At 34.3% G+C, this 21,134-nt stretch overlaps 1 protein-coding gene across 1 annotated transcript; it reads right to left on the reverse strand.

Annotated features, from left to right (window-relative positions):
* Positions 1–1,580: 1,580 nt before the first annotated feature.
* On the reverse strand, positions 1,581–19,630 carry LOC131975473 (uncharacterized). The gene is made up of 13 exons (XM_059338177.1): positions 19,493–19,630; positions 16,617–16,723; positions 15,198–15,365; positions 14,573–14,677; positions 14,126–14,248; positions 13,146–13,298; positions 12,988–13,039; positions 11,733–11,833; positions 10,429–10,589; positions 7,404–7,563; positions 6,150–6,275; positions 5,082–5,151; positions 1,581–1,723 (listed from the first exon to the last, which is right to left on the reverse strand). The coding sequence occupies exons 1-13, from the start codon at positions 19,554–19,556 to the stop codon at positions 1,593–1,595; spliced, it is 1,521 nt and encodes a 506-aa protein (XP_059194160.1). The 5' UTR covers positions 19,557–19,630; the 3' UTR covers positions 1,581–1,592.
* Positions 19,631–21,134: the final 1,504 nt, after the last annotated feature.

Here is a 21,134-nt window from a genome sequence, read left to right on the forward strand (position 1 = left end):
TAACTGTTAGCCTGTTAGCACATACATACTGTACTGCTACAGAGCTAACTGTTAGCCTGTTAGCACATACACACTGTACTGCTACAGAGCTAACTGTTAGCCTGTTAGCACATACAGACTGTACTGCCACAGAGCTAACTGTTAGCCTGTTAGCAATTTGCAGACTGGACGCTAAGGGGTTAACATCCCCTCCGGCTCTGTGACTGCAGCTGGGAGAGACTGCTGCAGGAGGACTGTGCCGCTTTGACTTGTTCCTACCCTTCTTAATGAGCCGCTGTAAAACATGTAATGAAAACTTATGTAGATGCTTGACTATTTTAGAGAGTAAAGACAAGCATTGCAAAAAAAAAAATGAATTGAAAAGACAAAATAGATGCAGTAGAACAGCTGTTTAAAATCCTCCTCCTGTAAAACAGTTTTGGTTGAGCATCTAAATGTGAAGCCTGTTTTTAGTGCTGAATTCTTTTGCATTAGTATTTCTTAAGCAGGTGTCAAGTAACCTGGAACATGTTTCACACACTGCACTTGACTTGGCTGTAGCGCAAATAAAATTTCAGTCAGGAGATTTTATTTTACTCTAATTCATGCAAAACCACTGCTTAGCTCCTCTGTTCTACATGTAGCCAGCCTATAATGTGCTGTTAGACAGGCTCACTTCATGAATCCATTCAGTTCTCAGTTCAATAAAGTGCATCTATATGGAAGTAAATCTGTGTCATCGGAGTTTGAAATAAAAAAGATGTTGAATTTCTAGCACTGAATATTATGTATCTGAATGTTTTTCAATGTTAAAAATTAAACCTCAAAAAAATTCAACTGTTCAACTGTTGAATTTTTTGCAGTTAAATTTTTTGAGGTTGAAATATTTGCGTTTGAATTTTTTTCGGTTTAATTTTTTGAGGTTGAATTTGTTGTGGTTGAATTTTTTGAGGTTGAATTTTTTGCGGTTTAATTTTTTGCGGTTGAATTTTTTGAGGCTGAATTTTTTGCAGTTACATTTTTTGAGGTTGAATTTTTTTGCAGTTGAATTTTTTGAGGTTGAATTTTTTTGCAGTTACATTTTTTGAGGTTGAATTTTTTTGCAGTTGAATTTTTTGAGGCTGAATTTTTTGCAGTTTAATTTTTTGCAGTTTAATTTTTTGCGGTTTAATTTTTTGAGGTTTCATTTTTAACGTTGAAAAACATTCAGATACATAATTTCAATGCATAAATATTCAGTGCTAGAAATTCAACATCTTTTATATTTCAAACTCCGATGACACAGATTTACTTCCATACATCTAGTGTCTCTTTAAATGAGTTACATAATGCTCCCACCTAGTGGTTCACTATCTGCTCTGCAGTTTTTAATCAAGTTGTGCCTTTCTAACAGTGAACATTTATCATGAAGGGGATGAACTGTCTACTGTAAAGTCACTAATAATTGACATAAATTCGACTTGAATTGAAAATAAGCTCTCTTGCTTGTTCTAAAAGTCTGGGGAAAATAGTGCCACAGTTATTGAGTGTAAAATAAAGAAGGAATGACTCACTGATTTGGTACTCGGTCAAGAACAGACAACAAGCTGCTCTCCTCTGCTTTATTAGTGTCTCTACTCCTTCCTCTTGCCCTTCCTCGACAACTTCTTGTTCTGCTCCGTCTCAATCAGTCGGATGCTACAGCGCTTGATTTCCTCACGGCTTGGAGAGCTCTCCTCTTCATCATCACTGAGCTGGGGAGTCCCTGTGAGGTGAGGAAAGCCTGTCAGTCCCAACAAATCACACAGACCCTTGAATGTTGTCCTGATGTTTGCTATTTTTATCTATAAAACACGACTTTTAAAGACATTTTCAGTTTTCACAGCTGCCCCAGATCTAATCAGTCAGCTGCACTTTGCAGTAGCATCTAACCCCCTCGGCAGTATTTGACCACTGAGTGGATAGTGTTTCACAGCTGCTGTTGTCCTGACCATCAGAAGAGGGGACACTTACTGGCTTTTCTTCCAGTTGTTCTCATGGACACTTGCACTGAAAAAAGCCAACTTGTATTTTTTGGCCTAAAACAGTGATTTAAGTTGGTAAAACTTGGAAATATAAATGATTGACATTTAGGGCAATAATGTAAGTTAGCACAACAAAGGAAGCCAGTTGTCTGCTCAAAAACAAGTTGGTGAGTTGTTGTTACTTATATCTTTAAGTTGGGGTTCACAACAAGGGACAATAGTTCTGATAACTCTTATTTCTTTGTTGTGAAATGCGGGAAAGCGGTGAAATTCATTAGCGAAAGCTAGCGGCTAACTGATGCTAGCACCTAACTGATGCTAGCGGCTAACTGATGCTTGTGGCTAACTGATGCTAGCGGCGCTGCTTGTTACAGCTACAAGAGTAGCCATTAGCGTATCAATGCTAACTCAACATTGTGGTCGCAACATTAGCTGACATTTCATAGCGGCGTTACAATCGTGCCAATTCAGCACATTGCAGAAGTTAGCAGAAGTAAGGATTAAAAGTTATTACAATGTAAAATTATAAGTTAGTACAACTTACAGTTGAGTTGACAAAAATCTGAATTCAGAGTTGAGCAAACTCAAAAACAAAACTTAAAATATTTAGTTTAATTGTCCAACTTAAAATTTTATCGAAGTTTGTTGCCTTGAAATTTTGAGTTCACCCAACTTTTCTTTTTTTGCAGTGTGGTTGCACCAATGATCCTGGGACCTGAAGTGTCTTTGAGATTCCTGACTTCACGTTCTTAGATCTTCCCATTGTGATGTTCAAAGCATAATCTAATGCATGCAGTTAACCGGGCTCTATACTGCCCTACAAAGTCTAACTGCAGTAACTACGCAAAGGGTCAAACTGAGAAAAACTGCTTTTTCTACATGTATTGATGATTTGTAATTTTTATGCTAAAAAATCATGATGATTTATTTGACCTTTGACCCCAAAAACTAGGTAACTGCATTGCAATAAAAGGTTCTAATAGTAATGATAAACAGAGTGCAGTAACTACAGTGTTGTTGTCTTCTTTCAGCTTTTATATTTATTTTTCTTTGAATAAACATTTTCATATCGGTTTTGTTATAAGTGTATTTAAAAGTGTTTAACAACTCTATTCAAAGATTTGTATATTTAAGACTTAATATTATGGAGAAATGTTATATTTTAGTCTTAATATAATTTTATCTCACTTTTTTTTTTTTTTACTTCATCACCACCTATATAATAATTTCCCTTTCAAATAAATGTATAATTTCTATTATTTTAATGTTTAAAATTGTATATATATATCCAAAGCAGACTGTGGTAAGTGCAATTACTGTTTGGTTTTGAGTTGGATTTTGTGGTTTTTATATAATTATTTATCTGAAATAAAAATTCAATCTGAAAATTGAATTCTAAGTCAATTCTAAGTCTTCTTGTCTCATTAGTTATTTTGTTGTTTTTTAACAGTTGAAGACATTTGTAATAAAGTGAAGCTGATGTGAACTGTGTATGTTGTTGCTAGGCAACAGCTTGCGTCTATGTTAACTTCCTGATGTTGTTAGCCGTGTTTCCATTAAAGCCAATTTTGAAACAAAATTTTGAAATGTTGCATTAAAGAAAATGCAAATTAAAGACGATTCCATCAACTGGTTAAGAGCAAATAAACAAAGCTGCATTAATGTACTTTCATCAGTAGATGGCAGTGTTATATATTGCTGTAGGCTCAATAAACAGTAGAAGAAGAGATTGAGCAAAAGAGAAAAGACAACAACAATAAAGAGGTTGCTAATTGGACAATTTTGGCCACCCATGAGAGAAAATGGAGAGAAATCTTCAGGGATTAGATTTAATTGGGCAACTTATAATTGTTCTTTCATGTCAGGACCAGCAGAGCAGAAACAGCTGATCAGTCATGTGAGTTAAATGTTCGCTCCGTCAGAACTTAATCAGAAAAAGCGTTTCCATTTCCCTTTTAGCGCATTAACTATTTTTTTTGTAAAAGACAAAAATCACCTCAAGCGACCGAAAAAAAACTTTAAATGAGACAGTTTTATCTAAATTTTGTTGATCCCATCGGGCTTTTCTTCTGCAAATTTTTAAAATGCACATAGGAATTTGTTGATGGAAACACGACTGTAGGAGCCGTATATTGCTTTATTGTTTATTGTTTATTGTTAAAAAGATCCCCATTAGATGTCACCAAAAGTGGGACGAGCTAGTCTTCCTGGGGTCCACAAGACAAAAGAAAAATCACTTAACAATTAAACATTGTAGACATTATTATATACGTCATCAGAAATCATTCCGAATAAGTTATTACATTCATATCTATTACATTAATTCTCACTTTCATACAGTAAATATGTTAATTCACTACTCACAAATTTAAATAGTGCATTCTCAAGTAATAATTAAAAGATACTTTACTATTCAGTTCACGTATATTCAGTGGGCAATTATTCCAATAACTGATAGCACGATAAATAACTGTTCTCTTTAAGGCATTTGATTTTGGACATGGTAACATCATCTGACCACCATTAGCTGACCTTGTCACATAAGAATGAACCTGATCACATCTGACAATTTGGTTATATAAGAAAACAGGTTGAAAAGAATAGACAGTGTTTCTAATTAATTTGTGGTTCATTTTTTTGTCTTGTTGCCATGGTTTCGGGTCACACGAGCACCGTAGTTGACAGCTAGGTAGGTTATATCAGAGTATGCTTCACCTGTACGGGAGGAGGGAGCAGCCAGTCTAGGTAGCCGTCATTTTTGTTGACCGCCTTTGTTATTGCGTTTGTAATCTGGTTTGATACACGTTCGCCAGTAAGTGTAAACATCAACATCACCCGTGCGTGTAAAGCCGCTGATTATAATTAAAACCCCTAAAACTTCTCTGGACTCAGGGTGCTTCCTGCAGCAGCAGCAGCACGTCAAACAAATATACAGGACCTATTCTCTGCCTCACAAGAGACTTTTAAGGAACAGGAAGGCCGCAATAACGACTAGTGACATTATACACTGCAACAGGAAATGCAATGTGACACATTTAGAAAGTTTGTGTTTCCAGCTGTGAAATGGTGCATGAACTGGTCAGTCAGCTGGTTCCTCACCTGCAGGGCTGCTCCGTCTCCTGATGTTCCTTGGCTGCATACTGTTGAGCTGCTCAAACACACTGTAAACCTGAGGATGTGAAAAACGAGATGGGGGTTAACACATTAACCAGACACACAGACTCCTGGTGTAGGACTCCTGTCCTAATATCTGGTGTGAAATGGACAGGGCATTTAAAAACACATTGTGTAAACAGCTGATGGGACAGACACTTACAAAGTGCTCTTAAGATAGATACGTAAAAGACTGACAACCAGTATCTTTAACCCTCTGGAGTCTCCAAAAGACTTGTTGACTCCATCCAGACTAGAAAACAAAGCAGCGTGGAGCCCTACTGTACATTTACCTCTAAAGTTCTGGCTGTAAACTCCATGAGGCCAGTTTCAGTTTGATGATGATATACCAAGTAAAACTGGAGACAAGCTCAAATATAATTAGTATAAAATGATAGAACTGGATGGAACCCTCTTATATGTTAGATTTGCAACCTTTGTTCACATTTGCAACATTTAAAATCCTTGATTGAGCATGATAGTGTTTTGAAAGTAGAAAAAAGATTCAAAATCACATTTTATGTTGGACTAAAGGACTAAAAAACAACAAAAAAAGACACAACATGACTAAAAACAGACACAAAAAGACCATAAAAGACACAAAAAAGACACAGAAAGACACAAAATTACCAAAAAAGGACACAAAATGACCAAATTGTTACGCTAAACAAGACACAAATAAAATGGAGTCCCACTAGAATAAAAACCAGAGTTGATGACAGGATCACACACAATCACAAGGTCACATTTATGTTGGTTTTTCTATGTTTCTTTTTGGTTCAAAATGTTGATCCAGTAAGTCAGAATAAAAAATCAATTATTATCAGGTCCTATAGGTGAAAAAATTTACCAACATGGTATTTAAACAGTTTTTAAGTGGTGTATACAGGCAGGATGGAAAGGATTAAAAAAAGGACGAAATAGCCCAAGACTCCATAGAGTTAAATGTAATGTAAAGGGTATATATATAACATACATATAGTTAGTGAAAGTTGTCTAAGGGGATTGTAGTACCTTGTCTTGGTCCAGACCGCTGGTCTCAGGTTTGTGTTCTGATGCTATTTGCAGTAATATTGGCAGGCGGGCGCAGATTTCCCTCATTTTGTCTCTGCTCTCAGTACTGGATGACCTGGACGAGCCCTGAGGAGTAGAAACAACAAACACACAGACTAGAGTACTGACGGAGACTGGAGATAGATTTAGCTTTACTGAGCAACAGAACAACAGAAACTCATGATGATATTATTTCAACACAACTCTCAGAGACAGTCAATACTTCACTGCAAAAAAGGTGTTTAGTCTAAAAACCAGATAAAAACACTAAATCTGAGGGAAATGATCTTGCTGCATGGACAGATAATTTCTTAAGATTTCATAAATTAAGATTGTTTAATCTAGAAACAACCATGTGGTACACTTAAAATAAGAAATTAACTCTTAAAACAAGATAAATTATCTAACACTTCTAAATCTAAAGGTTTTTTATCCATTTTTTATCCATTCAGCTATTCCATGCTGGTATCATTTTTTTTTCAGCACAACCTCACCTGATTATTATTTTGTCATTTTGACCTACTGGATTAACATTTTGAACACAAAAAAAACACACACAAAAAAAAAAAGTACAAAAAAACACAGAAAAAAAAAAGTACAAAAAAACACAGAAAAAACACAGAAAAACACAAAAAACACATTAAAAACACAGAAAAACTGAAACTAATGATGATATTATTTCAACACAACTCAGAGACAGTCAATACTACACTGCAAAAAAATGTGTGTCTAAAACAAGATGAATACACTAAATCTGAGGGAAATGATCCTGCTGCATGGACAGATAATTTCTTAAGATTTCATAAATTAAGATTGTTTAATCTAGAAATAACCATGTGGTACACTTAAAATAAGAAATTAACTCTCAAAACAAGATAAATTATCTAACACTTCAAATCTAAAAAAAATGTTTGATCTTGGTAAGAAACAAATAATCATCAGGTCACTCTGCTCGGGCCAGTTCATCGCTGCTTGCAGCTTTAATTTATCTTGTTTTAAGAGTTAAGTTCTTATTTTAAGCATTCAACATGCTTATGTCTAGATTTAATAATCTTAATTCAAGACATCTTGTCAAGTGAAATTATCTGTCCATGCAGCAAGATCATTTCCCTCAGATTTACTGTTTTTATCTTGTTTTTAGACACTTTTTTGCAGTGTGGTGCCATGTGAGCTCTGTATGATGTGGCCTTTAAACACAGTGAGGTTAGACAGGACCTCAACAGGAATGCAGCTCATCCTGAAGTACAGGTTGTTGACTCCCTGTTCCACAGCGACCAGCAGGTCCTCAGACTGCTTCAGCTCGGCCCGCAGTCCATCAACACGGCTCACCTCCTCTTTCAGCCTCGTCTGCAGCTCTGCCTTCAGCTGCTCAAACCTAACAGAGACACATGGAGTGGTGAAAGACCCCCCAGCTGTCATTAACCCTTTGATGCACAACATATTGACACAGCTTCTAATGAACAACATGGGTCAAAAATGTCCTGCATTCATTTCCTATGTTATTTAATGCTGCTGTGTGTTTCTGTGCTTTTGATATCAACTTATTTAATGATTGAATATTTCAAGTATTCTTTAAATATCTTGTTTTTGATAACAACAGATCATTATTTCCATTTTGCCTCTCAAACTTTATCAAGAAAAAAGTTTGGTAACACTTTACAATAACCATCATTTATAAATGGTAAACAGATAGTTTATTAATGTTTAATCATCATTTATAAACCGTATATAGGCCATTTAGAATGGTAAATACATCATTTATTACTGTTTAACTAACTAAATCATTTATAAATGACAAATAGATGGTATTTTAATATAAGTTTATAGTTACTTTACCATTAACAAACAATTAAATTATAATTAATAGTTTTAGTTGCACTGATTATAACATTTTAACACCATATTAAGTATGTTAATGATTTTGAAATGATTCATATACCTTTAAGAAATTGGTTGAAAACATTTAAAGATTAAATATGTATAGCACTTTGTAAATGGTTAAAAATTGGTTTATAAACCATCTATAAACATCACTTAGATGGTTAAAGTGTTACCAAAAGTTTTTGTATTATTACATAGCTAACTACTTGGCTAAGTAGCTTGCTAAGCTAACTAGTTAGCAGAGATGTTAGCTTAGTAGTTAGCTTAACAAGCTACTTAGTTAAAAAATGGATATGGGTCATTTTTGACCCATGTTGTGCATTAGAAGGGAAGTGAGAAAGAAAAGGGATTTTATTTAAAAATTAATAAAGGAAAACATAAAATTAGGAAAAACTAATTGAGGAAAACCTGGAATATTGAATGATAAAAATAATTTATTGCAAAAATATAGAACATAACCAAGAAGTAGTACACTGTAAAAAAAAAAAAAAAAAATCTGTTTAATTTACGGTAAAATCCCTGCAGCTGTGGTTGCCAGAACTTCACCGTAAAAATCACAGTGAGCGTATGTTAATGTAAATACCAGCAAAAACTGTAATATATACTGAATAATCCCATTACTTTTAGGATAATTGTGTCATCGTGGTATTTCTCCAATAATTTTCAATGAAAATGTTATATTTTTACAGCCAAACTGTGTGTTTTATACAGTTTATGACAGTAGAATTTAAAGTTTTATGCTATTCTTTGATTTACAGTAATTAAAAGTATCTACTAGGGTGATGTACAATGTTTAATTTTACGCCCTATTTCTGATGCAATTTGACAGTGTTTTACTGTAATTTCCACAAACATTTTTTACAGTGTACTCTTCTCTCCATATTGATTGTCATTTTCCTAACATCAGGTCTGCTTTTTTTTGCTACAACAATTGTTGAACCATAACAAGCTTCAGATTTCTCCTCATGCTGTGGAGGTGTGTAAGGGGCTAAATGACTCTTACAGCTCCCTGGAAGTGAAGCCAAATCCACCCGCGGTTATTATAAACCCCACCACCTTCATGTTAGAAAAAAAAAAAAAAGTTGTTAAAAAAAAATCCAAATATCAAATTTCTTTTTTTTTGGTGAAAGATGGTTTACTTAAGGTATTTCTCATCATGCTGATGTTTGTCTGTGTTCATTTTTCTGATAAGATTGGCTTTAGGTTGCCTATCACTGCTGCGATGATCCTGGCTCCAATGATGTTACCAGCTAAAGTATTTCCAGGATATTTTGGCTTCACTTTTGTACAGTGGGAGGAAGTGAACATGTGTCAATAGGCTGTAGTAAGAGATACGTCATTTCAAAAGGCCACAGATGGGTTTTTATTTTAGAGTGGAACGAATTATTAGTTTCAGCTCTATTTAAATGGAAGGTGTGTGCTATTAACCCTTTGGAGTTTGGGGCTATTTTGATGGGTTTTGACTATTTTTTCATTCTTCCTGTAGAAATAACTTTAAAAAATGTTTATCATTCCATGCTGGTATCATTTTTTTCAGCACAACCTCACCTTATTATTATTTTGTCATTTTGACCTACTGGATCAACATTTTGAACACAAAAAAACACAAAAAAAAAAATACAAAACACACACACACACACACACACACACAAAGAAAGCAACAACAACAACAAAAAACATTCATAAAAAAACACATAAAAACACAAAAATACACAAAAATGACAAAAAACATAAAAACACAAAAAATACACAAAAAATGACAAAAAACAGAAAACACAAAAAATAACAAAAAACACAAAAAAATGACAAAAAACATACATAAAAACACAAAAATACACAAAATTGACAAAAAAACAGAAAAACACAAAAAAATACAGAAAAACACACAGAAAAAAAAAAAACTTAAAAAAAAAAAACTTAAAAAAAAAAAACCACAGAAAAACACAAAAAAACACATAAAAAACATATAAAACACACAAAAATTACACAAAAAACATTAAACAAAAAAATATTGCATTAAAAATGCTGAATGCACGCTGCAAAATTCAATAAAATCTCAGTATTATCATGTTACACTTGGTCGAGGTGGTTTTTACCTTTGCTGACATTTTTTTAATAAATATTGTTAAATGGGACATGTAAACTTCTAGAAAAGCCAAAACTTTAGAGTGAAGCTGACAGCAGAGCTCCATGCTGCTTCGTTTTTACGTTACAACGTCATGAGGTGTCATGCTGCGGAGCTTTCATGGACTCCAGAGGGTTAAATCTACTGTACATTAGGTGGCCATGTGAAACAATGACATACTGTACAGTTTGAGACCTGAGATGGAATAAGACTCAGTGATACGTGTGACAGAACCTGGTGGCTGCAGGTTTGGCGCTGAACTTGAGTTGTGTGTACTGGAGCTCCAGATGATCCAGAGCTTCAGCCTCCTGCCGGCTCAGCTCCTCGTGGAGGCTGAGCTCAGAGAGGAGCTGCTCCCTGGTGGCTCGCTGGGACACCACCTTGTTAACTAGTTCCTGTTAGGAGAGAGACAACAGATACAACATGTTTACAATGTGTCACAGTAGAAATTAACACACATTAAAATAATAAACGTGTAACATGGGTCCTAGTATATATCAACATGTACAGCATGTAAAAAGGACCGCTTTAACATCTAAAACATAAATTTAGGATTATATGGTTCAACAAAGAAACAAAAGTGTTTTCTTGCTTTGAGTTACATTAGACCACTTTGACTCTGTTTGCTAAATAAAATGAAAATGAGATGAAATGAAAATAGGTGAACATAAAGTGGCCCACACCCATCACTGCAGTATCAAATTTAATTTTAACTTCACAGTATCTCAATGCTAGGTGCAATAACTTCCCGCAACTTAGCAGTGACAAGTCCATTTGTAGCATGTACAGTAGTGTGACTGCTGGAAGAGCTTCATTGACCCTTTGATGCACAACATGGGTTTAAAGTGACCCGACTGAGTTTTTATAAGATAAGATAAGATAAGATAAGATAAGATACACTTTATTCATCCCAGCAGATAAATTTAGGTGTTCCAGCAGCCAACATACAACACAACACAACACAACACAACACAACACAACACAACACAACACAACACAACACATGTATACATACATATTCCACCTATACAGAACATGAGCCCACAATACATAGCCTAGTATAGAGGAAGTGGAATGGATGGTCCATGTGCATTAGTAGCTGTTACTCATAGATAACTTTTTTTTCTATATCTTTGCAATGTATTATTTTCGTCATTCAGTATCCCAGGTTTTCCTCAATAATTTTGTTTCTGATCATCATACGATTCTTTATCTTCTATTTTCTTCTAAATGGGGCCACTATTAGAACTATTGACATCAAATTGTCTTGAAGAAGATTTTTTACTAGTGATTGAGACTCATAGTGCTGTCCTAAAAAATGTTTCTGAGGTAATAAATCAAGTGAGAAGTTTTCAAATTTTGCACTGAAATGAATGGGCAGATTTCTTTTGCAGCCAAACTTAGCGCCCCCTGCTGGAATTTTCGCTGAATTGCAGGCTTAATGCACTTCCTGGTTGGCCTCCATGCTCAGACACGGAGATTGCCTCCTGGTCAATATGTTGTGCATCAAAGGGTTAAAGACACATGTGGATGTTTACCTGCACATGAGCACAGCTCAGAGCTTCTCTCAGAGAGTCCATGTCCTCTACCAGCCTCAAGTCACACTGAGAAGCACCACACGAGTCTTTACACTGATGAGCTGCAGAGACACACAGAGGCATGAGGAGACACTCAGACAGGAAGAGACACAACAAGACAGACAGAGACAGACAGATGTATTTAATGCTCATTTGGAGTGATGGCGTGTGGAGCGTGGAGAACTTCAAAGTGTGATTTTATTAGTATTTTTGAGTTCTGTGTCTTTATTTACGCTGGTCTTGAAATCAGTGAGACACACAACTAAGTTCTGACAGTTGAGCCATCGATGAAGACCATGAGATAAAGATAAAAGCTCCAGAAAAAAGCCAGCAAATGACTCTTGAATTAAGATTCTTTGGCGAATCATATTCAGCAAATTTATGACAGATTGTGGCAACAACAACTGCTGAGTCCATTAAAGATGGGACGCTGTATACACTGTCTAAAAAAATACAGAATGCACCACATCCACAATTCAGTGTGTATATTTACACAAACAAAGGTTTATGAGCTGAACAAACATATATTGTCTGTGTAGATAGTTGCTTTCCATTGAATACATGTCACAAAGGATTAGCAAATATATATATAACTATATAACTTCAGACATCTCTGGAGGTCTCTTAAATGTACCAAAAGTTTCAAGTTTCAACAGTCATTTCCGTCTTCATTTACCAATGTGTAGTGGCTACTTATGTTTTGGCATGTATGATATTTCACACTTTACAATAACCATCATTTATAAATGGTAAACAGATATGTTTACCATTAAACAAAATGTTTAATCATGATTTATAAACCGTTTATAGCCCATTTAGAATGGTAAATACATCATTTATTACTGTTTAACTAACTAAATCATTTATAAATGGCTAATAGATGGTATACTAATGTAAGTTTATAATTAATTCACCATTAACAAACAATTAAATTATAATTAATAGTTTATTGATAGTTTTAGTTGCACTCATTATTACATTTTTAACACCATATTTAGTATGTTAATGATTTTGAAATGATTCATATACCTTCAAGAAACTGGTTGAAAACATTTAAAGAATACATATGAATAGCACTTTGTAAATGGTTAATAATTGGTTTATAAACCATCTATAAACATCACTAAGTTGGTTATTATAAAGTGTTACAGATATTTCCTGACACGTGGTTGATATTAATAAGACTTCTGCATCAGACACATTTTTGTAACAACACCTGTGACAGGACTTGAGTGTGCTTCCTCTTCTTCTTCTTCTTCTTCAACTTCCTGCATGTCATAAAAGATTCACAACAGCAACAAATGAGCCATAAACGATTAGTTACTTATTAAGGTGGTTAGTTTTTGATTTTTTTTTTGTGTGTTGCTTTCTGACCGGCTCTTTGAGCCTGCTGGGTGTGGCTCTGACACATCCAAGTGCCTTCATTTGCCTTTTCAGCTCCTTCTCTTCTGCACTCAGTTCACACAGCTCCATGTCCATCAGGCTGATCTTTCCCATCATCTCATGTTCCATCTCAACCACCATGTTCTGGGGTTAGACAGGGAGAAAGACCATCACATGAAATCATGCACAACAGTTGTTAAGTTCAAAAGGCTTGAAAAATGATATGCTAAATAAGTATAGGTTGCAAACTGGATGAGAGACTTATAAAGTCCATACAAAGTAAAGCATATTGAGATCGTAACTCATATACAACAACTTCCTTACTTACTACTAATAATCAATAATTCTGAGGTTATTGAGGGAAAACTCTTAGTTAATGTCTTACTGGTTGTATAATAAGGCCATGCAGAATAAGGCATTAATAACTACTGAATAATGACTAATTAAGAGCCAATATGTTACTTATTTGCATGCTAATAAGCAACTAATTAATGTTGAATATGTGTTCCCTAATCTAAAGAGTTACCAAATAGTTTTGTCCAAACACAGCATTTAATCTGATAGCTGGTCAAACTATATCAATGTGATGTTGAAAACAAGTGTCTTTTGAATTTGAAGCATTCTGTTGTTATTTTATAACATCACAAATTTATTGGTTTAGGGGTGATAATTCAGCACTGTCATACATGTTCCAATTCAATTGTCCAATGTGTGGCCGTGTGCTGACTTTATTCAGTCTGGCCGTCAGACAAATATACCACTGATTTGATCTGAGTGTGTCAGTATTTCTTTTGTTTTTCTTGGGGGGCTCTCTACTGTAATGTGCTATTTTTGACAACTGCTTTCATTTGTAATAAACATCAGACGAGCACCAACCTCCAGGCCTGAAAGGTGAAGTCACTGGCTGAAAAAGAAGTCTGAATGCTGTAAGCCAACCAACATGCTGTGTTGAGGTGGTGCTGAGGTCTTACCAGAGTGCTGCCTGCAGCTGCTGCTGCTGACTGGAGCTCTTTGGTTGCTTTGTCCACCTCTGCCTGTCCAGTTGCCACTGCATGCTCTTTGTGCTCCAGGACACTGTACATGTCACGGACCTCCTAACCACAGCACAAACACCACACATCAACCATCAACATGGTTTTTTCCACACAAAAAAATCTAAGAAGTGGCTGGGAGCATATGTATGAATACATGTATACATTAGGGCTGTTTACACTAGCGGGCAACACCCAGAATGAGGCGGGTCTCACTTGCTGAAACGCCCCTAATTTGAATACGAGCAGTCCAGAGTGAGCTTTTGTCTGGACTTTTTTCGTCAATGTTGAAGAGCAGGGTCTTTTTTCTTACTTATCTTTTTTCTCTTTAATCTTTGTAAAATCTCCTGTACTGACTGGTGGTGGATGTATGGACTCATAGCTCACCTGCTGCAGGTGATCACGGATGTGTCGGTAGGCCGTCTGGATTTCATTAGCCTCTGTCATCTTCATCTTCATCTTGTCTAAGTTGTTCTCCAGCTGCCGTATACGCTGACATGAGACAACACAGCAAAATGTCAAAGAAACAAATGGATGATAGAAGATATGAAACTACTTCATTCAGTGTTGGCTTTTCATGTCCATGGTGCAAAGATTATTACATACATACATATTTTCTCTGACTCTTTATAACATATACAATCTAAAGTCACTGTTTAATATGAATTTATAATCTATTTGAAAAAAATGTAGGTATTTTCTGACATTTTTAGAGACACTGAGAGCAAAAAAAATCATTACCGTAACACATTTTTAAATAGAAATAAAAAAACTATAAAGTTGCCTTGCTTATTAACGATGAGTAATCCAATGAATATGTTACATGAAAGGTGTAACATGTCGTGTGTTTTCAGCTGGTTGAGCTGCACCAAAGTACCAAAATAAATTTACAAGTAAGTAAGTAAGTAGGTAAGTAAATAAAGTAGTTTGTAGCATAAAGAGTTAAATGTTTTAGGGAGCTGGTAGCTGTAGCTGAGTGAAACTCCAGAAATGTCCCTGGTTACACACTCACCTGCTTACATGCAGCTTCACTGTTGTAGTTTTTAGGCTGGAGGTTTTTGGTCTTCAGGGACTCCTGCAGCGTCTTTAACTTGGCCTCTTTCTCCTTCACAGCAAACTTTTGTCTGTTGTGCTCGTTGATCAGAAAGTTCCTCCTCTGCTTCGCTTGTTCAACTTTTTTCTGAATGACGGAAAATACAAATAGGATATATTAAAGTCTAATTCCATGTTTCCCAGTTGAAACTATTTTTTTGCTAATGAAAAATAGTGACAATCAAACAAACCCTCATTGTGCCATGGAACACAATAAGCAAAAGTGTTGTGGTGATGGGAAGGTAGATTGCCAAGATATGCAACACTTCCTCTTTTGAACAAAATCTACAGGAAGTTGTTATTTAATAACTTAATTAAGGTATGTTTGAACTATCAATGTTTGAAGTATCACAATTGTTTTGATACCTTTTTGTCAGGGCTGTCTACAGATGCTACATTCAAAGTTTGGTGCAAATCGGTCAAATGGCATAGGAGGAGTTTGAAAAAGTGCGTTTTGCATTTGTTAGATTTTGCGAATGTCAATTTACCGTAAAAGTGGGCGCGGCCTACATCACACAATTCAGCTCAATTGAGGGAACACATAGATATAAGGTTTAACAATGTGCAACATATTATGTCGGAGTTATTAGCCAAAAACGGTTTTGTGTTGATAATAGTGCCAGTTGCTGGTCATTTTTGGTGTGTGCGTTACAGGGGCCAGTCTATACCACCCCTATGAAGTTCATTGCTAAGTGTTATGGTCTGGGCACGGTGCCAAATATTAAATTAAACTGCCGCCAGAGCGCCACCTAGGGGCTGATCAATAAAACCTTCAAGGGTTATCCTCAGGAGGGCATTGACAATAATTGTACCAACTTTTGTGTTAATCCGACCAACCGATTTGGAGATATAAAATACTTCAATTTAAAGAGCGCCACCTGGTGGTCATCGCCCAAATTTTGCAGAGAGCCTCAGGGGCTCATGGGGAAGTAGGAACCTGAGTTTCATGTCATTCAGACACACCAATGTGGAGATATGCAACACTTTGTGTTTGGAACGAAATCTGCAGGAAGTTGTTATTTAATAACTTGAGTATTCTTTAGAATATCAAAATTATTTTAATAACTTTTTGTTATGAGGGTCGATAGATGCTTTGTGCAAAGTTTGGTGCAAAACCATGAAATTTGCATAGGAGGAGTTTGAATATCCCTGAGGGGAAATTCAGTTAGTCTGGTAACTCTGTTAGAATGAGACAGCCTGTTGGCTGTAGGAGCGAAATGAAGTTGGCAGGTTTAACTACATATACAGTCATAAGTACTGTAACACACTGCTAGTGTTGATTACTGTCTTGCTAATGGGAACTTCAGTTAAAAGTGAAAGACAAAAAAGCACGCTTTACCTCCAGAGGTAGTCCAGGCTTGGACAATGGCTTTTGTCCTGTTGTGAGTTTGTCATGACTGTCCAGCAGCTGTTTGTCTGCGCTGCTCCCTGCTTGGATCTGTTTCTCTGGAAATGAAAATGAGAGGTTTTATTTTTATTTTTTTTCAGGTGTATTTATAAAAGCTAGCTTGCCTTGAATATTCCTACACTCCAAAAAAGCCAACTTGTATTTTTTGGCCTAAAACAGTGATTTAAGTTGGTAAAACTTGGAAATATAAATTATTGACATTTAGGGCAATAATGTAAGTTAGCACAACAAAGGAAGCCAGTTGTCTGCTCAAAAACAAGTTGGTGAGTTGTTGTTACTTATATCTTTAAGTTGGGGTTCACAACAAGGGACAATAGTTCTGATAACTCTTATTTCTTTGTTCGGTCATTAGCGAAAGCTAGCGGCTAACTGATGCTAGCGGCTAACTGATGCTAGCGGCGCTGCTTGTTACAGCTACAAGAGTAGCCATTAGCGTATCAATGCTAACTCAAAATTGTGGTCACAACATTAGCTGACATTTCATAGCGGCGTGACAATCGTGCCAGAGAAATTCAGAATTGAGCAAACTCAAAAACAAAACTTAAAATATTTAGTTTAATTGCCCAATTTAAAAATGTATCGAAGTTTGTTGCCTTGAAATTTTGAGTTCACCCAACTTTTCTTTTTTTGCAGTGTACAGCTTCCCAACTAGCCCAACTTTGGCCGATTTCCTCTTCCTGAAATGGATTCTACGGTTGTGCATAATTTGTAAAAATACACTCAAAAAAATAATTAAGCCAAAAACGTGGACTTTATGTAATTTAATTACATGTAAATTTTCCATGTAATTTTGTTACACACGTTGAATTTAAAAGGTCAAATTAAATGCAATGTTTTTCTTTAATTTAAAAGTAATATAGATAAATTAAATAACGTTAATGCAATTTTCTACATAAACTTATTGTGTAGATTTACTTAAAGTTTTACGTATACTTTTACATAAACCTTATGAGTTTATTCAATATTACATATAAAGTTAAAGAGACTTATAAAGTCTATACGAAGTAAAGCTGATTAAGATCATAACTCATATACAACAACTTCCTTACTTACTACTAATAATCAATAACTCTGAGGTTATTGAGGGAAAACTCTTAGTTAATGTCTTACTGGTTGTATAATAAGACCATGCAGAATAAGGCATTAATAACTACTGAATAATGACTCATTAAGAGACAATATGTTACTTATTTGCATGCTAATAAGCAACTTATTAATGTTGAATATGTGTTCCCTAAACAGTAATCTGTTGCCCCAATTTGGTGCTTAATGTTAATAAAGAAACTTTTTCATAACTGCTTGCGTATGAGATGCTTGAATAAACTCATAAGGTTTATATAAAAGTATACATAAACTTTAAGTAAATTTACACACTAAGTTTATGTAATTTGCATCAATGCTATTTAATTTATCTATATTACTTTTAAATGAAAGAATAACATTGCATTTAATTTGACCTTTTTCCATTTAACTTATGTAACAAAATTACATGGAAAATTTACATGTAATTAAATTCCAAGTCCACGTTTTTGGCTTAATTATTTTTTTGAGTGTAGAATAATGAAGCTGCTAGCTGCAGCTGTTAGCTCAGTGAGCTAACAGCTGCAGCTAGCAGTTAGCTTTAGCTTTAGCAACAAACCCTTCTATTCTATTCTGCCCTACAAAGTCTAACTGCAGTAACTATACAAAAGGTAAAACGGAGAAAAAATGCTTTAAAGTTTTTTTTAACGTTTTTTAACTGGCCAGCCAAATGTGTTATAGGTAGGTAAGTAATATGACACTTATTTCTACATGTATTGATGATGTAATTTTTATGCTAAAAAATCATGATGATTTATTTGACCTTTGACCCCAAAAATGTAGTTACTGCACTCTGGTTTTGCTGTAAAAGGTTCTAATAGTAATATTGTTGTCTTCTTTCAGCTTTTATATTTAGTTTTCAATGAATAAACATTTTCAAATTGATTTTGTTTTCAGTGTATTTAAAAGTGTTTAGTAGCTCTATTCAAAGATTTGTGTATTTTGGACTTAATAGAATAATATCATTTTATCTCACTTTTCTTACTTAATCACTATCTAGATAATATTTGCTGTCATAATTGCTGTAAATATATATATATGTGTATATATCTATCTATCTCTATATATATATATATATATATATATATATATATATATATACATATCCAAATCAGATGTAAGTGAACTTACTGCAGTCTGCTTTGGTTTTGAGTTGGATTTAGTAGTTAGTGCAATTTTTATATCATCATTTCTCTGAAATAAAGCAAAATTGAAATCTAAAACTTTGTCACAAGATAAAACAGACATCAAGGAGTTCATTTTTAGTTATAACTCAATTTTAACCAAAATGTGTTTACTGCAGTTAGACTTTGTAGGACATTATTGTTATTCTACAGTTTTATTTCTCAGCAGTAAATTAATGCAATATATTTTCTGCAAAGACTGAAGATTAGCTAATATCAACGTTAACCTGTCATCTCTCATACACATATGTATTATTACACGTGTTTTAAAGTAAGAATTTAAGGAAGTGACATGGTTTTATTTAACTTGAATTATATCTCACATTATTTGCTTACCCACACAGAATTACCATGCTATTTTGATGACATTTTATTATATTATACAAGTTTAGTGAGCTAGAGTAGCTTACTGTGTAACTAGCTAGCCAAGTCCACTAACGCTAACCTTAGCTATCTTAATTAATGTAGCTTTATTTCACAGTCTTCCTCTTCTTCAATCAAACACTGCCAGGTGGTTATCTATGCTATTTTTTTTATAAATACCTGAGGTTTTAATTCGACGTAGAGTTGGAGTCTTTGAATCTTTCGTAGAGGAATTACAATCCATTTTTATTTGTAACTAAATAATCCAGCTGTTAACTGCAATCTTACCATAATGTAATTTTATTTAAATGTAATCATTTTCACGTTGCTATGTTTTTAAATGAATCACTTTCTACCCAAACTATCTAGCTCCTCCCTTGGTTACTGTTGCTATGCGTGTCACGCTTCACATTCCAAGCACTTTCAGTGATCCCTACAGAGTCGAACTGCAGTAATATATATATAATATATATATATATATATATAACTACATGAAGGGTAAAACTGAGAAAAACTGCTTTAAAGTTTTTTAATGTTTTTTAACTGGCCAGCCAAATGGGTTATTGGTAGGTTAGTGATATGATACTTATTTCTACACATATTTATGATTCATTTTTAAGATCATTCATTTTACACATCATTTTTAAGCTAAAAATCATGCCGAATTATTTGACCTTTGACCCCAAAAATGTAGTTATTGCACTTGCTGTAAAAGGTTCTAATAGTAATGTTTCTGCCTGTCACACACTGAGGGACAGCGAGTGACACACAGCTGTTGGTTGTTTTGTTTTTATTTTTTATTATTATCTTTTATTTATTTATTTTGCTGGGACAGTTAGATTGTATGAATTATATATTGATTATAAATACTGTTCAATGATTGTAAATATTGCTTTCTTTTATTGTTATTAGTTTTTCTTTTCCTTTAAAATGAATAACAGAATTATTATAATTTATTGTAAATATTGCTTTCCTTATCTTGTTATCTTTTTTTCTGATGCTTGCTTTGGTAATATATACATTGTTACGTCATGCCAATAAAACCAATTGAATTGAATTGAATTGAATAGTAATGATAAACTGAGTGCAGTAACAACAATGTTGTCTTCTTTCTGCTTTTATATTTAGTTTTCAGTGAATAAACATTTTCAAATTTATTTTGTTATAAATGTATTTAAAAGTGTTTAACAACTCTATTCAAAGATTTGTGTATTTTAGACTTAATATTATAAAGTAATGTTACATTTTAGTCTTAATATAATTCTATCTTACTTTTTTACTTCATCACTATCTAGATAATAATTTCCCTTTCAAATAAATGTATAATTTCTGTTAATCTTGTCTTCATTATTCATCACAATGAAGAAATTCAAGGCTACACTGTATCACTGCAAAAGCAGATAAGTGAACTTACTGCGGTCTGCTTTGGTTTTAAGTTGGATTTTGTAGTTACTGCAATTTTATATCATAATTTCTCGGAAATAAAGCAAAATTGTAATCTAAAACTAAAACATAAGATAAAACAGACATCAAGGAGTTCATTTTTAATTATAACTCAATTTCGACCAAAAATGTAGCTACTGCAGTTAGACTTTGTAGGGCAAAATTAACCCTCAAAGTTCTGTGTCATATTTGTCATCACAATGTTGAACATTTTTTACCTGCCATGCAATTTTTTTCCCATCATGCTCTTAGTAAAACCTTAGAAATGGAGGAGAAGCAGCTTTTGGCTCTAGCTGCTCTAGTGTGTGACTCAGTGGTTTGTGTTGGAAAAACACAACAACAAAAAGAAGAGAAGAGAAGACGCCACAAAATGCTCCTC

The sequence above is a fragment of the Centropristis striata genome, chromosome 7 (assembly GCF_030273125.1).
Source record: "Centropristis striata isolate RG_2023a ecotype Rhode Island chromosome 7, C.striata_1.0, whole genome shotgun sequence".
Taxonomy (NCBI): domain Eukaryota; kingdom Metazoa; phylum Chordata; class Actinopteri; order Perciformes; family Serranidae; genus Centropristis; species Centropristis striata.